This window comes from Pseudorasbora parva, chromosome 14, assembly GCF_024679245.1.
Source record: "Pseudorasbora parva isolate DD20220531a chromosome 14, ASM2467924v1, whole genome shotgun sequence".
NCBI lineage: Eukaryota > Metazoa > Chordata > Actinopteri > Cypriniformes > Gobionidae > Pseudorasbora > Pseudorasbora parva.
Window position 1 is genome coordinate 45,005,294 of NC_090185.1, and position 27,042 is coordinate 45,032,335.

Genomic DNA, 27,042 nt, shown 5'->3' on the forward strand with positions numbered 1-27,042 from the left:
TTCCTATTGTTAACTGGTGTTTCCATTTGAAAGAGTTTCAAATGGTTCTGGGTATGTATCTGGTTTTGGGTATTTAAGGAAATGTTGCAAAGAGCTCAGGGCTTGACACTTTAAACCGGTCAGCCCGTAATGCTGGATGTCTCTCAAGATAGCCAGCATTATGTAATTTTCAGAAGTCAGGTATACATTTCATTCTTTACTTCAGACTATTTGATGTTTTATATGGATTACCTTTGAATTGACTATGTAATTGGCTTTATACATTTACCTGACTGTTAAATAAATTGTTACACTTTGATGGATTCTGACTTGCTCTGGAATTATTCAGGTTGGGTATAATTTCAACAAAGGGTTAAACGGAATAATTAAATGTGTACTTAAACTATTAAAAATGAATGACCAAATAACCAATTGGCATTCTAACCTAAATTCTAAATTATCATTAAATGGAGTCAGATAACGAGGAATTGGAATAAAATCTCCTTTTCCCCGCTGAAAAGACGAACGCGCAGCGAACTTCACCCGCCGATCGTTAGCCTCCATTGGGACGATTTGGGCGGCCTTACAAAATGGTGACCAGCCTCCGTGATGTTGCGACTCTCTTACGAGCAACGTCTTTTCAGCGAAGTATTCGATTTTAAAATCAACAAGAGGTTTGAACTTCTCTTTCTTCAGCTGTTCTGGTAAGTAAAATTATTTTTGCCTTTTTAGAAATGTTGAGGGAAAAACAGACGCATCCCATATAGACACATTAATAGAATGGGTCGGAATACCCAATGTTAGACCGGAACCGCAATCCGGTGGGGTTTAAGAATTTAGATACATCACATACCAGGGACATGATAGCGACAGCGCAGTAGAGGAATTAAAACTCGTGTTATGGATTTTAAAATATTTCTTTGTCGGCGTAGACCTACAACAACTAAACCTAAATTGGAAAAACATCTTCCAAACTATTTCCTGAGACTCGATAAACATTTGTAAATTAGAGCGTTTTTAAAATCAGCTAAATGCTTTCTCCGTTGTTTTATTAGCTGCAACAAACTAGCAACACACGATGAGAACGAGCAAACAATAGAATTAAAAATCTAAGTTTGCAAACAATTGGAAGGCATTTGTAATTTGATAGATACGCACGTTGATGCATTTGTTTATGAAAAACAAAGTTGGGAAAAACAGGCTGATGCATATGCAACATGTAAAAATGAAGAGAACTTTTTGTTTGATCAAAATTGGCTACAGCTATTATTGCTACACAGCTAAATTACTCGTGGCTACAAATGATTAAGAGGTGGTAAGATTCAAATCTAAGATTGATACGCAGAATGATAGTGATGTTGTTACTGTATGTTTGTTAAGAAACCTCATGATGTTTCTGAGTGGCTCAGCGAGCCCACGGGGCGTACCACGCCCACTCGGAGAACAAAGACTTTCTCTCTATGTTCAATGGGAGCGTTTAGCCAAATAAGTAACACCTAAATCTATCACATTTTGTAAATTCAGTTAAAATTGCCACTGTACTGCCAAGCAGATTAGTCTGTAAATAGACTAAATCAAGCAATTAGGCATTTGAAATCTAAAAAGAGATACAACGAATGTGCTTGCATCAGTCTTGAACCAGTCTTTCATATTCAAATGTATTGGCATGAAAATAAAATCCAAAACCTCACTCAAAACAGAATTCGAGCAGGAATTTGACTGCACTCAGCATGTGCTGCTAGTTCATTGGATGTTAACAGCAACAGAGTCGCTCATTGAACTTAAGCCTGACTGTTGTCGTGCAATCAATGTACATGCCAGCCAGTTGTGACTGCAGGGCCGAATCAAAATCATTATCTTTAAGACACTTTGGTAAATATGTTGTTGCGTTCGATTTAATTTTGATTTACTCTGAAATTATTGATTTTAGTGCATTAGGATGTATTGTTACCGCAAATCTGTCAGGTTAGTAACGGACTGGAGTTCAGTTTTTGGGTGGAGCTTTGAGGCACGCCGACTGAGATTTTAGAGTTCCGCCTAACGCTTGGTATTAGTTCGTATGCATTTTCAAATTTGTAATTGTACTAAACACGTGCGCATTGAACACACGATAGTTGTTTGTGTTAATAAAAACACCTAGGCTATTTAAGTTTATTCTTTAAAAAACAAGATTGTTTAACTGTAAGTGTATGAAACACTTAGGATAAAGGTTGTAGATGCTATGCATTCTAGACCATGTATCTTGAGAAAAACTGAATAAATGTGTTTCTTTGTTGAATTTGTTTGTCTCCCAGGTGGAGCATAGGATTGCCATGTGGCTACAGTGTTATTCAATTGCATTAACCATGAAAATGCTATAACGTATGTTGTGTTAATAACTCAGTGGATCATGTACATCCATGACACCACAAGACTACGCTCAGGTTAGTACACGGACTAGAACACAGTTTTTCGGTGGAGCATAGAAGCACACCAGGCTGATGTTTTAGAGCTCCGACTAGCACATTGGCGTTCAGATACGTAGACTTGGACTGCGGGTTGAAAGACTAAAGACGTCTTCCGTTTAGAACAATAACAAATTGTTAGACCAATCTAAATAGGGCAACCCTAATTCCTGATTGTTGTAATATTGCTCTAAATTACGTAGACGTGGAAAACCACGGCATGATTATAGAAAGTCACCATTAGAGACAGTAAGTTGGTCACTTGAATCTGTGGTGATGGTCATGGGCCTCTGATTGAAAGCAGTTTGCATTAATTACGAGAATTCAAACCCAAGGGGACTGAACAAAAATATCTTGGAATGATCAACGTGTAGCACGGGCGTCCAAGATATCAGTCGTATGGCCTCTACTGACGACCAAGACTGACGAGTTTGTGAATACTCATGTTATCGGAATCTTGGTTTACTGACTATAACTCAATGTAAAAGATTTAACCTCTGTCTACTTGACCAAGACTGATAAGTTTGTGATTATGGGCCCGCATACTGGAAAGTGCGAAGACCCTGTGACTCTAAGAACCTAATGAATGATTTCAATAAAGTAAAGAGTTAAGCAGAATAATCAGACGTTTATTCATATTTATAAAGTATTAGAAATAATTAAAACGTTTACATTATTGAGTCAGATAAAATATTGAGGTAATGCAAAAAGAAATGTATTGGATTTTAATCTTAAGTTGCATTGGGTTAATTCCCAGTGCCAAAAGGGAGGGGTTGTGCTGTTATCTTTTGCCTTTACAAGAACACAGCTATATGTGTGGCACTGATAATCGCAAACCAATTCACCCTTCACCACAGAAGTACCTCAATTTTTTTTACAGGTCACAGAGACCTCAAATAATCAAATGTGTGTGCGACACCGTAAAACAAAATTCAAAACAGACAACACCAAAACAGGTGAATCAATTTCTGCCCACAGATCTGACTATAAAGAGAGCAACTGGAAATAAAGCCATGGGAACCAACCCATCGGAATTCATGACAGTATGAGTGATAAAAGCTCTGATTAATCCAGAAAAATTCTCCAGCAGAACTGGGGTTTCTAATGCTCACAGCAGACTGTGAAGGCTCGACTGTAAGAACAGTTTTAAGGTGTCACACACTGTACTAAAACAACAGCAACAATTCAGACCTGGCCGATGAAACTCTGTTTCATGTGACAGCCAGGATGAAAATTGCATCAGGCATAATAGCGCCATTCAAATAAGTCCAAACCTGACTGTGAAGCTGTTGATAATGTCAGAATTAACTGTGATTCTCTGCATTATTTTTGTCTCAGGTTTACAACTGCAATTCCTTGTAGGATGGACACCAAGATGGGGCTAACACCCCCATCAGAGCCAAAACAATGGAATTGTCAGAGCAACTTGAAATGATGGAGATGGGTGCGAATACACTTGATGGGGCCATTCACACTTCACAAAATGACCTCCCAGTGTAGCACTGGAACTAAATTTTGCAACACAGATTGTTATTGATAAGACTCCACCCATCTCCCAAAAACAAACACAGAACACAGAACACACACCTCCTTCACTACACCCTCATATCACCTGAGACAGATCAAATCTATCCAGGCTAAACACTACACATCATAGATGACAAAGATGGCATAGAGTCCAAAAGTATTACTTCACTAAAGATCTATTGTCAGTCTTTTCACACCAACAGATCCAAATAGCTTCAAACACACAGGACAGTAGAGTTGGTCCCATGATGACAGTCTATTAAAGACACACATAGCAAACGCTGTTCACTACATCCTACCAACTCATAGGACTGCTCACTCACACACACACACACACACACACACACACACACACACACACACACACACACTGTGACAAGGAATACACAATCCACATTATTGTATGACTAAACATATTTAGATCTGCCTTAATTGCCTTGGAAGATTCCTGAACAAACACAGTGGTTATTATATATATATATATATATATATGTATATCTTCATAATTGTGATTGAATATCCCTTACGCAACAAAAATATATTTCTCAATATATTAGTTGACAATATATTTCTCAATATATTAGTTGACAATATATTTCATGTGTCTCCATATATTGTGAAATTTACATGGTAATATATCATATGATATATTATATAATAATATATTATATATGCAAGTCATATATTGCAATATATGGGACAATACTGCAATTATTGCCGTTTTCATATATTGAATAAATACATATCATTATACTATTCAATATATTGCTATGTATATTGAAATATATCCTACAATATATGAAATTATATATTGGAAGAGTCATTGTATATATATGTAAATATATATGTAAAAATATATGAGATAATATACCTCAATGTACTGGATAATATAATCAGATTTATATGGGAACATATGTCTTAAATATATTGATTTATATTACATAGTATATAATTATCATATATATTGTATACATGGTAAATATGAAATAATCTAATGTACACTGTCTGTCATATATTTTAAAATATAACAGATTAAAATATAATATAGAAATTAGGGCCGCGACTCGATTAAAAAAAATAATCTAATTAATTAGAGGCTTTGTAATTAATTAATCGCATTTTAATTGCATATAAATATTTGACCTGAGAACAATGAGAAGTAATTTTTCACATGTATTTTTAGTATACCATTGAATAATGACTGAATACATAAGCTTAATCAATAAAATATTGTTTATTTATTTCAGTCCAGCAGACCAGTGCATGTTTGCCAGTTTAGCAAAAGCATTTTTGTGATATTTGAGGCTCAATGTGCTGCGGTGATACGCGAATTCCTTGTTGTACAGCTTGCACACAACCATGCTCTTGTCGACGCTTCCATTCTTTCGTTTTTTAAAACAAAATTTCCCATCCACGGGGCCAAGCAAAGCGGTCTCATCAGCTTCTTCGTTCCATAGCTTCGTTCATGTTCACATGGTTCGTTGTTGTCGTGACTCCGGAGCGCTAGTTGGTGTTCCAGTATAATTGGTCCGTCGAAACTCATTCATTGAAAAACGTTCCGCGGTGCAAAAATAAGTGTGGTAAAAAATGTTTTTTTTTTTTTGCGTAATTAATTAACGCGTTAAAGTCACGTAATTAACGCGTTAAAGTCACGTAATTCATTAATCTTAATTAACGCGTTAAAGTCCCGGCCCTAATAGAAATATTTTCTAAATATAGAAAATATATTGAATGTCATGCACCATCATATTTTCTAAATATAGAAAATATATTGAATGTCATGCACCATCTGATTTGGGCTATTGTTAATCAACCTCTGTAAACATATGCAGGAGCTTGCTTAACTCACAAAAAATACTTTGTTTCAATAAACATACATGAAATAATTCAGTTTTGTTTGTATATCAATGTATTTTAATATATGAATCAATATATAGCAATAGGCTGTCCATCCATATATTGCTATATATTTTTAAATATATGAGGAAGTTTCTGATACATTGAAATATATTTTCTAATGTATTGCAATATAAATTCTAGTATATTGCAATATATTTTTGTTTCGTAAGGGATTGAATATTATTGATGTTATTATATATGCATATCATCTATTTAAATATATAAACTGCACTGACTTTTTGCTGCATTTCTTTGAGAAATTCAGACCAAGAATACTTAAATTCCGCTATCACTTTATCCCAGTGACAGTGAAGAATTAGGTGATTAAATATATTTAATCCACCCCACCAATTATGACCTTAAAAAACATTTGAGAGAAGGTGTACCAATCGCACTGCTGACGTGAACCCACATTGTTCTTTCTTTTATGTTTTCTTGCATTATATGTGCTTATGCATTTCTTTACGGCTTCAAGTTCATCAGTGTTCAGTCGTTAAGTGGCCATTAACACTCTTTTCAGGTGTCAACTACGGAGAAGCCTTCCACCTATTGAAGGCTACCCAGTTAACCACACCATTGGAGGTGTGAGGATTACACAACGAGGGTCAGATTATCATTGGGAAGGTGCTACAGAAGCAGAAGCTTCCCCATGAAGAAGTGACACGTTAACTGAACATTCACCAAGGTCCGAGACTGACTCTATGAATATGCTGTGCTGGACTACAGGTAGAACACCTGAACACATTCACCCGCCAGCTGAAACTCAAGCTACACACACCTGGTGAGACGGTGTCCTGCAGGTGAACAAAGAGCCTTCCGAAGGTCTCTACAGCTGCTAATATTACAAAGACAATTTCTACATCTCAAGGATTACAAACCAACATCTAACTATGATCCCATAGGACCACCAGAGTTTGACCCAACGGGATCAAGAGGTGGAATCTGTAAGGCTGGAAAATGCTAGTAGATGCCGAAATGTCTAATCGCTCTGAGAAAACAAAGGAAATTAGCATCTGAACTCATTCATACAGTTAGAGTCTCTGTCCGAGACGACATCACACTGAGTGAACCATCTATGAATGACTCTAATTTACATGCCTTTCCTTTCACATGAAACTTCCCCCAAACTCCTGCTTCCCCTCATATTGAGATCACCTGAAATGCACCAGAAATCTCTTTGTTACAATGTCAATCCTCACAATACAGTATTATATGTGTTTGATATCGTTTGAAATGTCTCAGTGCGACTGGTACAAATATCTCAACTCCACAGAAGTTAACCAAAAGATAATCAATGTTTTAAGGGTTTAAAGATATCTTTCTTTGGTGTATGGTGGGTGTGGCTTTCAGCCATTTGGCCTCTCTTCTAATCAGGTCTATAGGACCTGATCAATGCAAATTCCTATTGTTAACTGGTGTTTCCATTTGAAAGAGTTTCAAATGGTTCTGGGTATGTATCTGGTTTTGGGTATTTAAGGAAATGTTGCAAAGAGCTCAGGGCTTGACACTTTAAACCGGTCAGCCCGTAATGCTGGATGTCTCTCAAGATAGCCAGCATTATGTAATTTTCAGAAGTCAGGAATACATTTCATTCTTTACTTCAGACTATTTGATGTTTTATATGGATTACCTTTGAATTGACTATGTAATTGGCTTTATACATTTACCTGACTGTTAAATAAATTGTTACACTTTGATGGATTCTGACTTGCTCTGGAATTATTCAGGTTGGGTATAATTTCAACAAAGGGTTAAACGGAATAATTAAATGTGTACTTAAACTATTAAAAATGAATGACCAAATAACCAATTGGCATTCTAACCTAAATTCTAAATTATCATTAAATGGAGTCAGATAACGAGGAATTGGAATAAAATCTCCTTTTCCCCGCTGAAAAGACGAACGCGCAGCGAACTTCACCCGCCGATCGTTAGCCTCCATTGGGACGATTTGGGCGGCCCTACAATACAACACGCGTTCACCATTGTAACTAAATTAAATTAATCACTGAACTTGTTCTACTTTTAGAACTAAAGCGTCGATTTCCTATACGACACAGTATCGACAGCAGCCTCCATGACCTAAAGTCCCAAAATGCATTGTGTTGCTTCCGTCACGACCCAGACTCTATAGAACGATAGCAAGGAAAACTAACTTTATTTCTCTCCGAGAGCCCCCTCGTGGTCGGAGCGTTTCCGTTGTGTTGTGGTTTAATTTAGTACGGCTGCACTACTGGGCCACCATAGGCGACCGCTCCAAATGCGGTGGATTATGGTCCATGAATGCTGAGACTGCTAAAGCTGAATCTGAGTCTGGGCTGCTGTGGGAATCAGCCGTCATCTCTCACTGTAGGGCAGGCAAAGCTTTGAGTCTTATGAGCACAGACATTTACTGCATTATGAGACAGACCTCTCATTTAAAAATACATATTCTGTACGTACAATAAAGAAATACAAATGTAAAAAAGATTAATGTACTAATGATAATAATAACAGCGGTATAAAGAAATATACATCTGACATTGATGGGGCTGATTTAAATCTCTGCACATCTATCCCACAATGATTTGATATATATTAAAGTACTACATTTGAGAATTAAAATGATTATTATACTTCATTATGATGAGTTTAATCCCAACATGATCCTGATGTAGGACACTAAAGACCCCCATTCCTGCTAATCCAGCTCATCTGATCTCAGATAGGGCTACTCATCCTCTATTTCAGCTCTTAAATCAACAATAACCATCAACATTACTCAACATGTGTGTGTGTTTTTATTAATGCTGCGTTATTAAAGGAATACTTCACCGCTTTTTCATAATAAACTGTTATTCCCTTAACTAAGACGGATGTTGTTCCTATTGACAGAAATAAGAGAGGGAAACGTGGTGGGTGAGATGTGAGGGAGGATGTTTCAGGTGGGACTTTTTACTGCGCCGAGCCAAAGTTCTCCCAGAAGTGCTATTCCGCCATACATTATAGTTCTCCTTTTTAATCCGCTTAGAAAAGCGCCACGTTTTATTTTATGTCATCATACTTGATCGTTCAGCTATTGGTGTAACTGTATTTAAATAGAGGAAATGTGGAGGTGTTTGGTGGCTTCTAACTTGAGCTCTGTTTGGTACCATAGTGAATGAACTGGGCTTAGTGGGCTAAGCTAAATGCTATCAGATCGTCACCGCGCGTCAGAGAGATTAAGAGCACACACTGAGACGAGAGAGGTGTGTGTCAACTCGTCTTAGTTAAGGGAATAACAGTTTAATATGAAAAAGCGGTGAAGTATCCCTTTAAATCTGAACGTCTGAATCTCTTCCTCCTGCGTAATCATTTTAAATGATAATACACAAGAGCTTGTGTGATAAACTGTACATTTGTTAAAGCAATGCTTTCTGAAAAACTGCATGTATGCAAACAGTTTGAGTTGATACCAGCTGTAGGTTTGCAGTGTGTTCATGAAGTGCTGTACAGCAGCATCTCAGCAACATTACCATCACACATATTCATTTATTACAGTATTATATTGAGAAGCTCCTGAGGATCTTTAATCTGATGGTGGCTTTGCTTGTGCTGTTGATTTCACAGGTTCAGCTTTAGATGTAAACCATCTCTGGCTCCAGGTAAGACAGAAGTCTTTCTCTAGGCTGTGAGGAGGAAGTAGAAGAGGAAATAATCAGTGATTTATTACTGTATTACTGTAATTACTGTATTCAGAATTACTGTAATCAGATTAGTTACTGATTTGACATTATTTGGTGTACCTATTGTTTCTAAATATTTATGTCTTAAATATAATGCATTTAAGCGTAAATTCCCATGTGTGTGTGTTAGTGTGAGTGGTGTAAAGTGATGTTTCCTCACCTCAGGTCACAGTTTGAGTCTCGAGTCTCGTATCACGTCTCTGAGCTTCTGCTTCTGTGAGTCTCTGATCTTATTGTCTCTCAGATCAAGCTCTTTTAAAAACTGCAGTGCTTTTGAGTTTGTCAAAGACTGAGTTAAAGAAGAAACATCTGTAATGCCACAGCCATATAGTCTAGAGAGAGACAAACAGACACAAGAGAAAAGAGAAGTGATTGTAACTTTCCCCCAGAGTGTGATATCAAACCAGAGCCCTGACATGTTCATCATCAGAGTCGTCTCAATGTGAATCCATGAGATGAGAGACTTCAGAGAAAAGAGAAATTCCCCCACATGAATTCATCAATGTCGAATCTGACAGGAACATTCACAGACGCTTGATTTGCACTTCATAACAGCATTGCTCAGGAGAATAAAGAGCTTGAGAGCTCCTGCTTTACACCTGCAGAATTTAATATCAACTTAGTGTTATTATTTTTGAGTAAATGTGATAATCCTATTCCAGTTACTGTTCTCACCACTAACATCATTTCTTGAGCAAATGTTTGAAGAATAATAATGAGGTAAGCTCTGTCTGGTCTGATGCATGTGTTGGCAGTTTTCCCGAAAGCATCTCATACTAACACATTATTCCTGACTGACGTTACTGACCGACAGAAGCTCCTCATCCCAGCTCATATAAAGCTAACGGATGATGACATGATCACACACACCTTATGGTCTGGGACACTGAGGCCTAAACTGACCTGCGAGTGTCAACTTCAGACCCGGCTTTCATCACAAAACACATCACTAGAGGAATTATTTCACACAGATATAAACTTCACATTATCCGGCTCTTCATCAGATATTGATTAAAACTGTTTTGGTTACATTTTCACCCAAAAATGAAAATTAGCCCATGATTTACTGCTCCTCAAGTCATCCTAGGTGTGTGTGACATTCTTCTTTCAGACGAATAAAAGTTGAGTTATATTAAAAAAGTCCTGGCTAATCCAAGCTTTATAGTGGCAGTTAATAAATGCCTTTAGAAGTGAATTGATGCGTTTGTGTAAGAAACATATCATATTTAAAACTTTATAAGGTAACATTTCCGTATTCAGTTTATGGGGAAAGTGTTGAAAGTGCCTCTGCAGCTCAAAGGCTTACGCTCCAGTTACGCTCGTCAGACGTCGCGTACGCATCTTCAACTCAGAGAAGCACTTTCAACACTTTTACACGGACGGCGATCGGCCAGAACTTTAATTAAAACAGTTTTAAATATGGATATTTTTCTTACACAAACGCATCGATTCCCTTCAGAAGGCCTTTAATAACCTCCCAGAGCCGAGTGGAGGAGTTATATGACGGACAGATGCAGTTTTATGCAGAGGTGGAAAGAGTAACAAAATATTCTACTCAAGTAAAAGTAAAAGTAGCTCATTTAAAATGTACTCAGAGTAAAAGTTACTGAGTTCCTTTGTTTAACAGTGGGGTCGGAGACTCCTGTAGGGTTGTGATAGAATGAGATTTTCAGATATGACGACTATCTCAGACAACATCACGGTATTAAACAATTATTTAATAAATAAACTCTACCTATTATTAAATGATGCTTATTATCACTAGTTAAAATGATGTTAAATGAATGAAGATGATGGGGGGGGGCAAATGCTTTATTATAACAAACTTAAAACCATTTGTTTGTTTTGTTTATGAAATTACAATAAAAGATGCCTAATAAACTAAATTCACTAAATGATTATGAATTAGATTAACCACTTATTTTTATCATTAATTGGTTAATGTTTAAGAATAACAGAGTCCATATGTAGAAGACGGAGAAGCTCATTCACAGAGACAGAACAAGCAGATCATATATTTAATTTAATTTAAATTATTTTATTTTAACTTTAATATTCACAGCCCATGTCTCAATTTGATTTATTCTAGCTCAGTGTTTCCCTTTTTCCAGTCATGGCACCCTTTGAGAAATGTCCTAATGTTGTGGCGCCGCCTCGCATTCGTTACGCTAGGGGTGTAACGCTACAGACTGCTCACGGGTCGGTTTGTATAACGCTTTAGGGTCACGGTTTCAGTACGGTTCGGTATTTGCTATGTTCAGAGAACAAAGGACTAATAAAAATAAAGAAAATAAGAACAAATAACTTAAATACAAGCAGCAGCACAAATAAATACTATTGAGCAGATACTGATAAAATGATCAATGCTTTTCAGGTTTTTCAGGGACGTCTAACATTAGTTTTAGGTGGAGAAATTGAATAAAGTAATCAAATGTAAAATAACTGCATATTTAACTGTTTAAATTAAAGATTAATCCTTATTAAACTTACACAAGCTATTCAATCAGGAGCAGTGAGTGATGTCCGTATCTTTAGTTTGACATTAAAGGTTGCTGCCCCTTTAAGACCTAATGCCCTAAGGATATGCTCGTCTTTCTCGACTGTATAACGTTCTCTTAAGGCATATTCAGAATATGTCTGCTGGATACTCATCAAGATGGACATGTTGACATACTTCTTGTGAGAGTTTGTCCGTTCAAGCACAAGACTTGAAAGAGAACTCAATATTTGCGCGCTGTGAGACGAGTGTGCGCTCTCGGATGAGTGCAGAGACAGATCTTCACACAGCGCTCTCTCTCATTCGCGTCTTCTGGCGAATATACCCGGGTGATGACGGCGAAATGACTGGTCATACGGCAGCACTCGCATGCATTGAACACCGTTTACAAAGAGACCGCTTTGCCCGTTTTTCTTTTATTATCGCTGCTGTAGGCCTACCACTGAGGAGCCAGCACGTGTATCCATCGACAGAAACATACAGAAAGCATTATTTTACAGTTACAACCCATATTAAAGATGCCTCATCATCAGACGTGAGATGAACTGCGGTGGAAGTACCGGCACCTTTTACACGGCACCCCTGCGCACCCCGGTTGGGAAACGCTGTTCTAGGTCTCCAGCTCTACTTTCCAGTTTTTCGTTCATCCAGTTTATTTCCACACTAGCCAGGGGTTCAGGACGGCGTTTTGCTTTCACCTGAGTCTGCGTCACTGACGTCTGTCTTGTTCGTCTCCATCTGATATTTGCGCGTTTGTTCTCTCCCGCGCCTCGGGCGCGATATTTCCCCCAGGATGGTAGGGGAAGGTACCGCCTTTTTCGTCTCTGATTGGCTGGAAGGGCTCTCCTCCGATTGGTTACACATCTCACGTTCATGGCAGGCTGTCAGCTAGTCTGTTTTGATCGTCTTTACAGATGTAAACGAAGTCAATCCAACATAGCCACACACACACACACGTTTGTTTTTGTGACATATGGGGACATTCCTAGGGCGTATTGATTTTTATACTGTAAAAAACATATTTTCTATCCCCTTACACTGCCCCTAAACCTACCCATCACACACACACACACACACAATTACTAGTATGTTTAACATGCCCTAAAATTATTTATTACTAGCAAGTTTGTGCAATGTTAGGTTCACAATAAATAAAATCTGTCATATTTGGATACTGTGGTGTCTCTTCAATGAAATTGTAAACTTAAAAAATAAATATAAAAGTAAAATATAAATCTGAAGACACGGACATATAGCGCTTTACTTAGTATGTTGGATTGACTCCGTTCACATCTGCTGTAAAGACGATCAAAACAGACTAGCTGACAGCCTGCCATGAACGTGAGATGTGTAACCAATCGGAGGAGAGCCCTTCTAGCCAATCAGAGACGAAAAAGGCGGTACCTTCCCCTACCATCCTGGGGGAAATATCGCGCCCCGCGCCCTCTATTCAATATAGTCGTTTCCGGATCGCGTTTTTTTCCCTCCCCTCTTTGCATTAATGATTTATTTTTACATAGTAACGGATGTGGTTTAAAATGTAGCGAAGTACAATACTTTAATCAAAAAATGTGCTTCAGTAAAAGTAAAATGACAGATTTTTAAAACGACTTAAAAAAGTAGAAGTACACAGAAAAACGACTCAATTACAGTAACGCGGGTAAATGTAATTCGTTCCTTTCCACCTCTGGTTTAATGGACTTCAAAAACAGAGCAGCACAGGGAGCCATTATAAAGCATGGATTAGCCAGGACTTTTATAATATAACTCTGATTATGTTTGTCTGAAAGAGGAATGTCATACACACCTAGGATGAGCTGAGGTTGAGTCAATCATGGGATCATTTTCATTTTTGGGTAAACTATCCCTTTAACCTCAACAGTGAACTGTGATCAGACTGTAACTGTACAGTATAATGATACTAACTGTAGTTTCTCCAGCTGGCATTGAGGGATCATCAGTAGATCACTGAGGTTTCTCACTCCAGAGTCTCCTAGTTTATTCCTGCTCAGGTCCAGCTCTCTCAGGTGTGATGGGTTTGATTTCAGAGCTGAAGTCACAGCAGAACAACCTTCATCTGTCATATCACACCAGCTTAACCTACATTGAGAGAAATGAGAAAACTCTTTATTCTGTAGAGTTATATCATCTTCATAAATGTAGTGTGAACTCAGACTATCATCAGATATTGAGTTCTTCACCTCAATCTCTCCAGTTTACAGTGTGAATCCTTCAGTGCGTCACATAAGGGCTTCACTCCAGAGTCTCCTAGATTATTCCAGCTCAGGTCCAGATCTCTCAGGTGTGATGGGTTTGATTTCAGAGCTGAAGTCAGGATGAGACACTGTTTCTCTGTAATTCTGCATCTTCTCAGACTGAAGACAGAAAGAGAAAAGACAATGACTCAGATCTGAGATGATGATCTTATTAAAGACATACAGTGGTCATATAGTCTATAGTTCCCATAATCTGCTTGTAATCGAGTCTCTAGTTCTGTGAGCTGGAAACTGAAGACAGAAAGAGAAAAGACAACGACTCAGATCTGAGATGATGATCTTATTAAAGACATACAGTGGTCATATAGTCTATAGTTCCCATAATCTGCTTGTAATCGAGTCTCTAGTTCTGTGAGCTGGAAACTGAAGACAGAAAGAGAAAAGACAATGACTCAGATCTGAGATGATCAAACTGAGCTTTTAAAGGATTTTTCAGACAGTCATTCATCAGCACATCATCTGAAAGTCATATTTGTAATTCTCGATTTTTCATCTCAGAAGTGTCACAAAGTTCTAGTTTACATAGGCACTGCCAACACACATTTTCATACAATCTATGTGTAAAAGTGCATGAACCGTTATATGACCCTTTAAATAATAAGGTGAAATGACCATGTAGTCAATAAATATATTTCATAAGAACAAGCCTATAACATAACCCATTAAAAGTGCCTGCTCTATTACAAATCATTTATATATCTTTAAATACCCCAAACAGCTGCATTACAAGATGGAAATATAGACCAGAAAGGATATTTAAACTTGCTCAGCCCTTACGTCAGGACTCACTGCGGGGTCTTTCCTGCTCTTAACGCCGAATGTATGGAAGCAGAAAAGACTCATTAATAATTCAAGAAAAAAACACAATGCACACGTGTAGACAATTTCACATGCATGAAATCAAATTTACATGCACAAAAAACTATTCACGTGCAAAAAATAAAATTATATATTCATACAAAACATTTCACAAATGCAAAACACAATTCGTAGATTTACAACTGTGCATAAAAACTTTTGAATGTTTCAAATGTACAAGTTTGTCCTTGAATGTGAATGTGCGAATCGTCATTCGCGTGTGAATCGCCTTGGATGTGTGTGTGTGTGTGTATTTTGAGACTCTCCTGGCAGCGCTCTCCTCCCACCCGGAGCAGTCATCCAGCCGTCGCTCAGCAGAAGGGGAGCTGAGGAGCGCCGCGGGCAGCCGAGGACGGTAAGCAGAGAAAAACTAGCACACCTATGGCAGCACCGCAGGTCCAAAGCTATTGAGATAATTCTCAATAATAGCACATTTCCTTCCCCTCCACCTACTATTAATGATATCAGTAACGTGCATAAGTATTATATGGACAAATGTCAATCACTCCCGTCTCATACATTGGCCACGCCCCCCTGGTCCACCAACATAGAGACAGCTGCTCCAGTCCATTATCCATCCACTGCTCATTTTACTATTGATGAAATAGACAAAGTTCTTCCAAATAACAAAGCCTGTGGATATGATGGGGTAAATTATGAGACCCTGAAAGCCACAAAATCCTGGTCTTCCCATATACTCACATGTATATTTAACACCTGTCTGATTAATGGGAAAGTACCAGACTCATGGAAGGGGACCCTTGTCTATAGAATTCCAAAGAAAGACAATACCCCAAGTGATCATCTACATGGAGAGACATATCTCTCCTGCCCACTGTTTACAAGGTCTTCATGAAATGCCTGCTGGCCCGAATCCTCCCATGGCTTGTGGATGCAGGCATCCTCTCATCCAAACAGAAAGCCTACATAGACAGACAGGGTATGAACGAACACGTGTTCTGCCTGAAAACTGGAATTGACGATTTTAAACATGAATCATGTAAATTCTATACTGTATTCTCGGACTTTAGAGATGCCTTTGGGACATTATCCCACAAACTGTTGCTTAACGCATTAGAGGAAATCCATCTACCTCAGCCCTTTGTGGCCCTCATAACAGATGTGTATAAGGGATCTTTTTTTTTACAAACTACAGTGGTCTAAGCTGGAGGTGAAGCACACCAAATGTGCAGCATTCTACGAGCGGCGAAGCGGTGGAAACCGCTGGTACAAATCTAAATCTGACAAACCCCCCTCCTTCACATTAATGGGACAGCCCATCAGAGTCTACTCTCGTCATGAAACATACACCTACCTTGGCCATAAAGTCACCATTGCAGGTGAGTGGGGTGAACAGGTGCAGGAGTTATCCCGTGCCTTTACGGACAGGCTCGATCTGATTGACTCCTCCCCCTTACCTGTAGTCATGAAACTGAAGGCCATTAGATAAGGGGCTCTGGCAAAGATACAACATCTCTTTGCAAGCATTCATATTCCACTAAATGTTCTACGGGACATGAATAATAGAAGAGTTGAGGCCGTCAGGAAATGGCTGGGACTGAATACTCATTCCACCAGAGACATAATTTTCCTCAAACTAAAGGAAGGGGGTCTGGGGGTCCCAAATGTATAATGGACCTATTCCACTATAAGGTTAGCACACCTCATGAGCATGCTCAACAGCGATGATGCTGCAGTCAGAGAGCTAGCCAGAGCTTCCCTCTTACTGGACCTTAGGAAGAGAAAGGTCCCTTTGGCCACAGGTAACAGGACAGCTTCCTAGGCTTCAGGAGGAAAGGCAACGGCAAACTGGACACACACGCTGCAGGCTTTGGAGTTCGCTCAGACTGGCCAGACCTGAACGATCTGTGTAACAGACTGGCAGTTACATTACAGTGGACAGAAAGCGACTCTCACACTACACCTGAGGCGTCTGACGCAGTGGTCACAGACACATCTATTACTGTAGAGACCTCAGTCTGTCATAATGAGACACAACACACACTACAGATCCTCTCACACTACACCTGAGGTGTCCTACGCAGTGGTCACAGACACATCTATTACTGTGGAGACCTCAGTCTGTCATAATGACACACAACACACACTACAGATCCTCTCACACTACACCTGAGGCGTCTGACGCAGTGGTCACAGACACATCTATTACTGTGGAGACCTCAGTCTGTCATAATGAGACACAACACACACTACAGATCCTCTCACACTACACCTGAGGTGTCTGACGCAGTGGACACAGACACATCTATTACTGTGGAGACCTCAGTCTGTCATAATGAGACACAACACACACTACAGATCCTCTCACACTACACCTGAGGTGTCTGACGCAGTGGTCACAGACACATCTATTACTGTGGAGACCTCAGTCTGTCATAATGAGACACAACACACACTACAGATCCTCTCACACTACACCTGAGGTGTCTGACGCAGTGGACACAGACACATCTATTACTGTGGAGACCTCAGTCTGTCATAATGAGACACAACACACACTACAGATCCTCTCACACTACACCTGAGGTGTCTGACGCAGTGGTCACAGACACATCTATTACTGTGGAGACCTCAGTCTGTCATAATGAGACACAACACACACTACAGATCCTCTCACACTACACCTGAGGCGTCTGACGCAGTGGTCACACACACATCTATTACTGTGGAGACCTCAGTCTGTCATAATGAGACACAACACACACTACAGAACCTCTCACACTACACCTGAGGCGTCTGACGCAGTGGTCACAGACACATCTATTACTGTGGAGACCTCAGTCTGTCATAATGAGACACAACACACACGACAGAACCTCTCACACTACACCTGAGGTGTCGGACGCAGTGGTCACACACACATCTATTACTGTGGAGACCTCAGTCTGTCATAATGAGACACAACACACACGACAGATCCTCTCACACTACACCTGAGGCGTCTGACGCAGTGGTCACAGACACATCTATTACTGTGGAGACCTCAGTCTGTCATAATGAGACACAACACACACTACAGATCCTCTCACACTACACCTGAGTGTTTCTGACGCAGTGGTCACACACACATCTATTACTGTGGAGACCTCAGTCTGTCATAATGAGACACAACACACACTACAGATCCTCTCACACTACACCTGAGGCGTCTGACGCAGTGGTCACAGACACATCTATTACTGTGGAGACCTCAGTCTGTCATAATGAGACACAACACACACTACAGATCCTCTCACACTACACCTGAGTGTTTCTGACGCAGTGGTCACACACACATCTATTACTGTGGAGACCTCAGTCTGTCATAATGAGACACAACACACACTACAGATCCTCTCACACTACACCTGAGGTGTCGGACGCAGTGGTCACACACACATCTATTACTGTGGAGACCTCAGTCTGTCATAATGAGACACAACACACACTACAGATCCTCTCACACTACACCTGAGGTGTCGGACGCAGTGGTCACACACACATCTATTACTGTGGAGACCTCAGTCTGTCATAATGAGACACAACACACACTACAGATCCTCTCACACTACACCTGAGGCGTCTGACGCAGTGGTCACACACACACATCTATTACTGTGGAGACCTCAGTCTGTCATAATGAGACACAACACACACTACAGATACTCTCACACTACACCTGAGGTGTCTGACGCAGTGGACACAGACACATCTATTACTGTGGAGACCTCAGTCTGTCATAATGAGACACAACACACACTACAGATCCTCTCACACTACACCTGAGGTGTCTGACGCAGTGGTCACACACACATCTATTACTGTGGAGACCTCAGTCTGTCATAATGAGACACAACACACACTACAGATCCTCTCACACTACACCTGAGGTGTCTGACGCAGTGGTCACAGACACATCTATTACTGTGGAGACCTCAGTCTGTCATAATGAGACACAACACACACTACAGATCCTCTCACACTACACCTGAGGTGTCTGACGCAGTGGTCACAGACACATCTATTACTGTGGAGACCTCAGTCTGTCATAATGAGACACAACACACACTACAGAGCACAACAGCAAAAAGATCCTTACTGAACATCACACAGATGGACACAAAACAACACTGGACTGGACTGAATGCAGGGAAAGTTGGCATGTCTTGACTTTGCTGACCACTCTTCCTCTCACTCTATGTACAGAAATGCTGCAATAGGAGAGGATATTCTCTGCTTCACTGTTAAGGCCAGACTACAGGTGCTGCCAACCAGAGACAATCTAGCATTATGGTGCCTCAAAATCACCAGCCACACTGGATAATGCTTTCTAACTCTGATCATCTTGAATCAATTGCTCATATTGTGAATGGATGTAATAAGTACAAGGGATTATATACAGCACGCCATGACCGTATCGTTGATCTCATTGCAAGTTCTGTTCAGGACATATTTCCAAAAAATATGCCTATGTATAAACATTCACGAGTAATCCCAGTCTGGTCCAACAGCTCTGAGGATGTGTTCTGAACATCCCTAACAGCCCTGATGTTGTGTTGGTGGATATAGACAGAAAGCAGGTGTTAGTCCTTGAAGTAGGTTGTGTTTATGATTTGTATATGGACATAGCCTTCTTGGAAAAAATGACTAAATGCCAACGTCTCCTTGCTAAGATCAGTGACCTGGGCTATGCATGTAAGTTTGCGGTATTGATATTTGGCAGCCTGAGACATGCACAAACTGACTGTTAGTGGATTAAGACTAGCAGGGCTACCAAAAGGACAGTCTAAACAGCTGGCCAAACCCTGCTCTATATCAGCTGTGATAGGCTGTCTTCTGTGTGGCGTAAGCGATGTTTTCTGTACCCTTAATGTCAAAGCTGTGCTACCTCTGAGAATATTTGAATCCTTTCTGTAAGAAATTTGATTGGTGGATTCAAATAAAGAAATTGAAATGTGTGTGATACTGGCCTTTAAAAAAAAGATGATTTATAAAAAGATGGCATTGAACAAATATTTAAAATATACTGTCTTTATGTTTTTTCTACATTAATTTGGTGATTTACTGTGAAATTATTACATCTTAAAATAAATAAAAACAAATAAACACTTGTTTTTAATTGTGATTAATCAGAAAAAGTTGTCATCCTGTAACTTCATAACCACTTGCTTGATTAACGAAAATTAGGGATAATTTTAAAGCTTAGCATTGATGGCTTTACAGTGAATATAATGAAGATGATTAACTCTTAACAACTGCTTTTAAATGTGCTGTAAGTGACAAGACATGCTTATGTGGTCAGACATGCTTTCTTCTGCGATCCCGCTTTGCAGTAATGACGCAGCATCATGTGAAGATTCACCCGATGGGAACTGGCGTGGCCATCATCAGAGGGCCGTTTTCCACTGTTACCTGATTTGCCCATTTCACAGTGTGGGTGGGGTTTAGGGGTGGGGTCAGGGGAAGGGGCTCATTTTCAATGCCTGATTTATAAACACTCATCAGTTTGAAAACACACACACATTTAGAAACGCCCACTTTAGTTCTGCAGAGCTGGGGCGTGATTGGATTGGGCTGTTTGGTCTATTTCGGCTGTGGCGGTTAACAGTCACTCACACTAGTCACTTCTGCTCTGCTGCTAGTCACCTAACATTACTAGGCTTCTCAAAAGCCATCTGTTATAATCGTGTTGCGCATTATAACCAATCACACGTGTTTCTGTTGAGTTTATGAATGCAACGTCTAATAATCAGATGTGTTCAGATTAGCCGGAGTTTTGTTCAGAGCGCTCTCCCTCACCGTTCGAGATTCGCTAATTTAGGGACCGTCTCTAAAGTTACATACAACATTGGTATGGGCGGCTGTATAAAACAGACTGTACAGTGTTCATCTAGGTGTCGGGTATAATGCACACCTTTTGGATTTCTGATATTTAATAAAAAACTGTCAAATCATATGAAAATATGGAGATTATTTATTTTCCTGGGATACTGTTTGGGCTCATACACAAACTATGCTAGATTTAAACGCGTCATAGCTGATATAGGACACTGATGAGAATATTGCTTGAGAACATATTTATAGAGATGATATTATAGATTATATTTATTTACACTAAATTAGTATTTATGCATTATGTGGTGCTATTGACGACGGCCAATAGAAGGAAGGAAATCCCACAGAATATAATCTTGCTTTAAAAAGGCCATAGAGCGGCTTGATTTATTTGTTGTTTGTTCATTTTCAAATATAAAACTTGTTGAAATGTTTTCAGTGTGTGCATCTGTTCTTTTTGAACACTTTCTCTCATTTGAACAAAACCGTGATAATATTGATAACCGTGATAATATTGATAACCGTGATAATATTGATAACCGTGAAAATATTGATAACCGTGATAATATTGATAACCGAGATAATATTGATAACCGAGATAATATTGATAACCGTGATAATATTGATAACTGAGATAATATGGATAACCGTGATAATATTGATAACCGTGATAATATTGATAACCGTGATAATATTGATAACCGTGATAATATTGATAACCGAGATAACATTGATAACCGTGATAATACTGATAACCGTGATAATATTGATAACCGTGATAATATTGATAACCGAGATAACATTGATAACCGTGATAACATTGATAACCGTGATAACATTGATAACCGTGATAACATTGATAACCGTGATAACATTGATAACCGTGATAACATTGATAACTGTGATAATATTGATAACCGTGATAATATTGATAACCGTGATAATATTGATAACCGTGATAATATTGATAACCGTAATAATATTGATAAACGTGATAATTTGGGTCACGATAACCGTGATGTTAAATTTCCATACCGTTTCATCCCTATTTTATGAGTGTCCTTCCATATATCATTTCTAATAGACATCATGTCAATCATCAATAATAACAAAATAATTCAATAAATTGCATCAGTTTTTCTGAGGTTTTCTCATCTGTGATGTAACAAGAACTTCCAAACATGATCATAATATATTTGTTTCCAAATGTGAAAGGTTTTTAATTAAATGAGACCATGCACTTGCATAGATTTAGTTATTAGTAATTACTTTTAAATATGCCACTTAGACGCTAAATCATTAAAATATGCCTTCAGGGTGTAAGTGGTTCATTTTAATACACAAATGATATATTATTATGTTACTGGGGATGCTGAACGACAGCTCATCCCGTATCCAATCAATGGAAGAGGGAAGCTGACGTTACCAAGAGACTCACGCCTCAGTTCAGCCAGAAATGTTATTAAAAAAAACGCAACTTGATCCTAAAGAATTAGTCAATTACAGGCCAATCTCAAATCTACCGCGTCTGTCAAAAATATTAGAAAAGGCAGTTTCTTCACAATTGTTCCTTTTTTTTTGAAAGAAATGGTATCTGTGAGGATTTCCAGTCAGGAATTAGACCGTATCATAGTACTGAGACTGCTCTAATTATAGTTACAAATGATTTACTCTTATCATCTGATCGTGGTTGTATCTCTCTATAGCCCCTTTCACACTGCACGCCGGACCCGCAATATTCCCGGAACACCTTCTGTGTGAAAGCAACCACGTCCCGGGATTGATTACCGAATTGAACCCGGGTCGGGGACCTAGTAATATTGCGGGGTTCGACCCGGGACGAGTGTTGTGTGAACAAAAGCCGAAACTAATGCCGCAGCGTGTGCGTAGTTATCGTGCGACTCCTAGAGCTTGTGTTTTCAATAATACAACCCTGCAGTGCCAGAAGAGCTCGTCGGTGTTTTAAACGCAGAGAGTGTTCGTATACAAAAGAAACCTCAATGAAACTCAAATCATTATACGTCACATCCGGATGTCACGTGTCAACTTGATCCGGGACCGTTACGGGTTGTGTGTGAAAGCGCACATATTACAGTATTTCACTGGCAGTGTGAATGGACCAAATCTAGCGGCCCGGGAACAAATGCTGGGTCGCATTATCCGTGTATTTGCCGGAATCGCAGTGTGAAAGGGGCTTATTAGTGTTACTCGATCTTAGCACTGCTTTCGATACTATCAACCACAGCATTCTTTTGAATAGACTCAAATTATGTTGGCATTAGTGGAAATGCATTCAATACACTGATTCATAACCGTTTTAATCTTTATTTGAGGTTTGAAAACAAACCCGGAAGAGAAGACAATGCTGAATAAAGTCGTAGTTTTTGTTATTTTTGGACCCAAATGTATTTTGGATGCTTCAAGAGACTCTAATTAACCCACTGATGTCTCATATGGACTACTGTGATGATGTTTTTATTCCCTTTCTGGACATGGACAGTATAGTGTGCATACACTTGCATAAGCTCTCGGACTAAATATAAAATATCTTAAACTGTGTGTGAAGATGAGCGGAAGTCTTACGGCTGTGGAACGACATTAGGGGGAGGAGCTAAAGGGTTAGTTCACCCAAAAATGAAAATTATTTCATTAATCACTCCCCCTCATGTCGTTGGACACCCGTAAGACCTTCGTTCATCTTCGGAACACAAATGAAGATATTTTTGTTGAAAGCTGAGAAAGGCCTCCATTGTCATTCAGTACATTTCCACTGACCCACTCACAAAACCCTAAACATGTTGTTATAAAGTCCATCACACAACAGTGGCTGTACAATAATTTCACGAAGTGACGCAAATAGTTAATCAAAATAATGAGTTTATCCGCAAGGTTATTTTCTTCCGTACAGTCTTCCGAATAATTGTTTATTCGACACATAATCCTAAATAAACCTGTCTCCGGCGCGATGACTCCGATCCTTCAAATATTCATATTCAATAATTGTTTACTCGACACATAATCCTAAATAAACCAGTCTCCGGCGCGATGACTCTTGATGATCGTTCAAATATTCATATTCAATAATTGTTTACTCGACACATCATCCTAAATAAACCCGTCTCCGGCGCAATGACTCCGATCCTTCAAATATTCATATTTTTGTGTAATCAACGCGTCATCCTCAATAAAGGCGTCTCTTGCGTGATACCACTAACTTTGGAATATTCTGATCTAATATGATTTCTGAACCTGTAAGGTTGGCAGAATAATAATCATACACTGTGTGTTAATAGGCCAGAGGAGAACTGGCCCCTCGACAGTCTGGTTTCTCCAAGGTTTATTTTTCTCCATCATGCCCTGATGGAGCTTTGGTTTCTTGCCACTGTCGCCTTTGGCTTGGCTTGCTCAGTTGGGGACACTAAAATTTCAACTAAAGTTTTCAACTAAATATCCAAATGAATTTAATTACTAAATTAACTGTATCAGCTTTATTACTGTATCAGCTTTATATGATCTGCCCACATTGATAAATTGATAAATTGAATAAATTAAATATGATAAATTGAAATGAGCTGATGACATCACCGTTTTCTCCAGAACGACAGCAGAATAAAATTTTGTTGCAATATTTTCCTGTTTAACACTGTAAAGATGCTTTAACCTGTTAAGCTGATTTCTAAATTTTGAAAAAATCCTAAGAAGTGCATACTCAGACTAAAACAAATACAGTTTGTGAATCCTTTGCACTAAAAGCATATTTATGGTCTCATTTGAAAGCAGACACCTGGCAGTTTACTGTAAAGTCAAAATGATAATATTTCTTATAATCAAAAAAAAGCTATAATAAGCTTCAAAGTTTTGTAAAGTTATTAGAAATTTATTTGTATGAAATATCTTTATGAAAATAAAATTGAAGTGGGCCTTGGAGAAATCTAGAAATGCACTACAGCTAAAGCCACAAGTCTGACCATGTTATATTTCAGATCTGAAGATGATCAGTCTAAAACTCTGAATTTTATTAAACGTTTTACAAGATCGTTTCATGAGATTTTATTTTGAGATATCTCTAAAATATCAACTGATGTTTATTGCCATGTCTTCTCAGCTTTCATTCTCTATTTTGCCTCTATTGTTTAGAGGTGCAAACTGCCCCATTCAGTTTGTCTCCCCGGCACACATTCACACTTCTGCGGACTGGTTATGGCTCTAATTATTATTCTTTTGTCTGCATTATAATTACTAACGATTCTCTATTCAAACTGTTCTATTAAACCTCATTTCTAAATCAAACCTCTCACTTTACCCTCACTGAGACTCTATTGAATGCATTTCGTCCAAATAAGCATTTCAGTAGTTTTACATTTGAAAAATGTTCATAAAAATAAGTATTTACTCAGTGGCAGGTGCATCTAGGGCAAGCTAGCATGTTAGCTTAGCACACCAGCAAAACAACAATTTATACGATTAAAATCATGTTTTATTCAAAACTTGCTTCATATCACTTTATAATTTATAAGTCGAGTGTTTTATATAACAATATGTGATCTCATGTAGCTTCGGGTCAAAAAATCTGACAGAAAATATACAATGCTAAAAGCTATGTGGAATAGCATTGCATTATAAATATCATCTATTATGAAACCACCCAACATGGCATAAAGAACACAGACCAACCATATATTGCCGCGATTGTGTGTTTATTGTCTTAAAACGTGTCTATCTGCATAAAATAGTGATCTAACGATCGCTAGAAAGCTGTTTTGGTCATGTCAGATACTTCCTGAATGTCACATGGTGTGTCTGTTCTTCATGTGTTCCACATGGGGTGAATTTTCAGTAGTACAGCTTTCCAGCGCCCTCCGGCTGCCAGAATGAATTGAAAACACAGCATATCACAGTATACTGCGCTCATAATCACACATCCGCAGATTTTGGATAAAGATTGAATAAATAATACTTCTCTGTATAGAAATTTGACTCAAACATGTGAGAATCTATCAATATTTCTCCACATCTGCACACATTTGAAGTAAAAGCCCTGAGGGAAGTGGTTTTGTCGAGTGTCTTCATGACGACCACAGAGGAGTATTTTATGAATGGGAGCAAATGACGCGCATATTACAATCAAAAGGTAGCGACGCCCAAGATCATATTCATAACTCCTGGCACATATTAACACATTACGGTCATTATAAGACTTTGAGAATAAAACAGAGGTAACAAAATTAAACTTTAGTCTTAGATCTTTTTAATGATGTATAGTTTGTCAAGGTAATTACTTACATCTGATAGTAATTTTGAGCTAATTTAAGCAAAGAGAGTTTCAGCACGTCCTCGTCCTCGTGACGGTTATCAGGTTAAAACAATCGTCATTGTAAAAGCGCTATATAAATAAAATTGACTTGACTAAAATAGGAGTAAAAGTAAAAATCTGGGTAGAGCGACATGTATCACCTCAGGTGTACATGCATCAACACTCACTTTTATCTTATATTCCTTTGAATGAATAGGACCATAGGCTGAATCAGCAACAATAAAATGGTTATTAAAAACATTGACAATATTTTCTTTCCCTTTATAATGATAACCTTAACTTTTGAATAGTCAGGTAAACCAGAAGTAGAAACCACATATAAATCACTATCATGAATATCTTGTAAAAAGGCCTGTTCATTTGAGGTGAAGCATCGATTGACTGGTCGACAACTACTTTGTAAGTGTTTGTAACTTCTCATTTGATTGTTTGTTCATTTGTTGTTAGATAAGTGTGTCTGTGTAGTGCATTGGTGTGTATTAGTAGTTTCTGGTGTATTCTCGCGGTGTGTGTGGAGGAGTTAGCCTTTGTTTGGTCATTGCCACGTGTGTGAACACGTTTGTTGGGGGCATTCCCAGCTGCTTTCAATGACTCAGGTGGGTATAAATAGAGTGATAGTCCGCGGCAGCCCTCGTGTGAAGCCTGACGAATGTGAAGCCCGACGAATGTGAAGCCTGACGAGTGTGAAGCCCGACGAGTGTGAAGCCTG

The 27,042-nt window shown here is 38.8% G+C and overlaps 1 protein-coding gene across 2 annotated transcripts in view; it reads right to left on the minus strand.

Moving 5' to 3' along the window:
• Positions 1-7,990: 7,990 nt before the first annotated feature.
• Positions 7,991-27,042, minus strand: part of LOC137040657 (NACHT, LRR and PYD domains-containing protein 12-like) — a 48,748-nt gene continuing 29,696 nt past the window's right edge. For both annotated transcript variants that reach the window (XM_067416445.1, XM_067416446.1), the window contains 4 exons: positions 14,252-14,425; positions 13,977-14,150; positions 9,714-9,885; positions 7,991-9,496 (listed from right to left, as the gene is read on the minus strand). In XM_067416445.1, the coding sequence (XP_067272546.1) occupies positions 9,720-9,885; positions 13,977-14,150; positions 14,252-14,425 (514 nt within the window). In that variant the 3' untranslated portion in view covers positions 7,991-9,496; positions 9,714-9,719. The remainder of the gene's footprint in view (positions 9,497-9,713; positions 9,886-13,976; positions 14,151-14,251; positions 14,426-27,042) is intronic.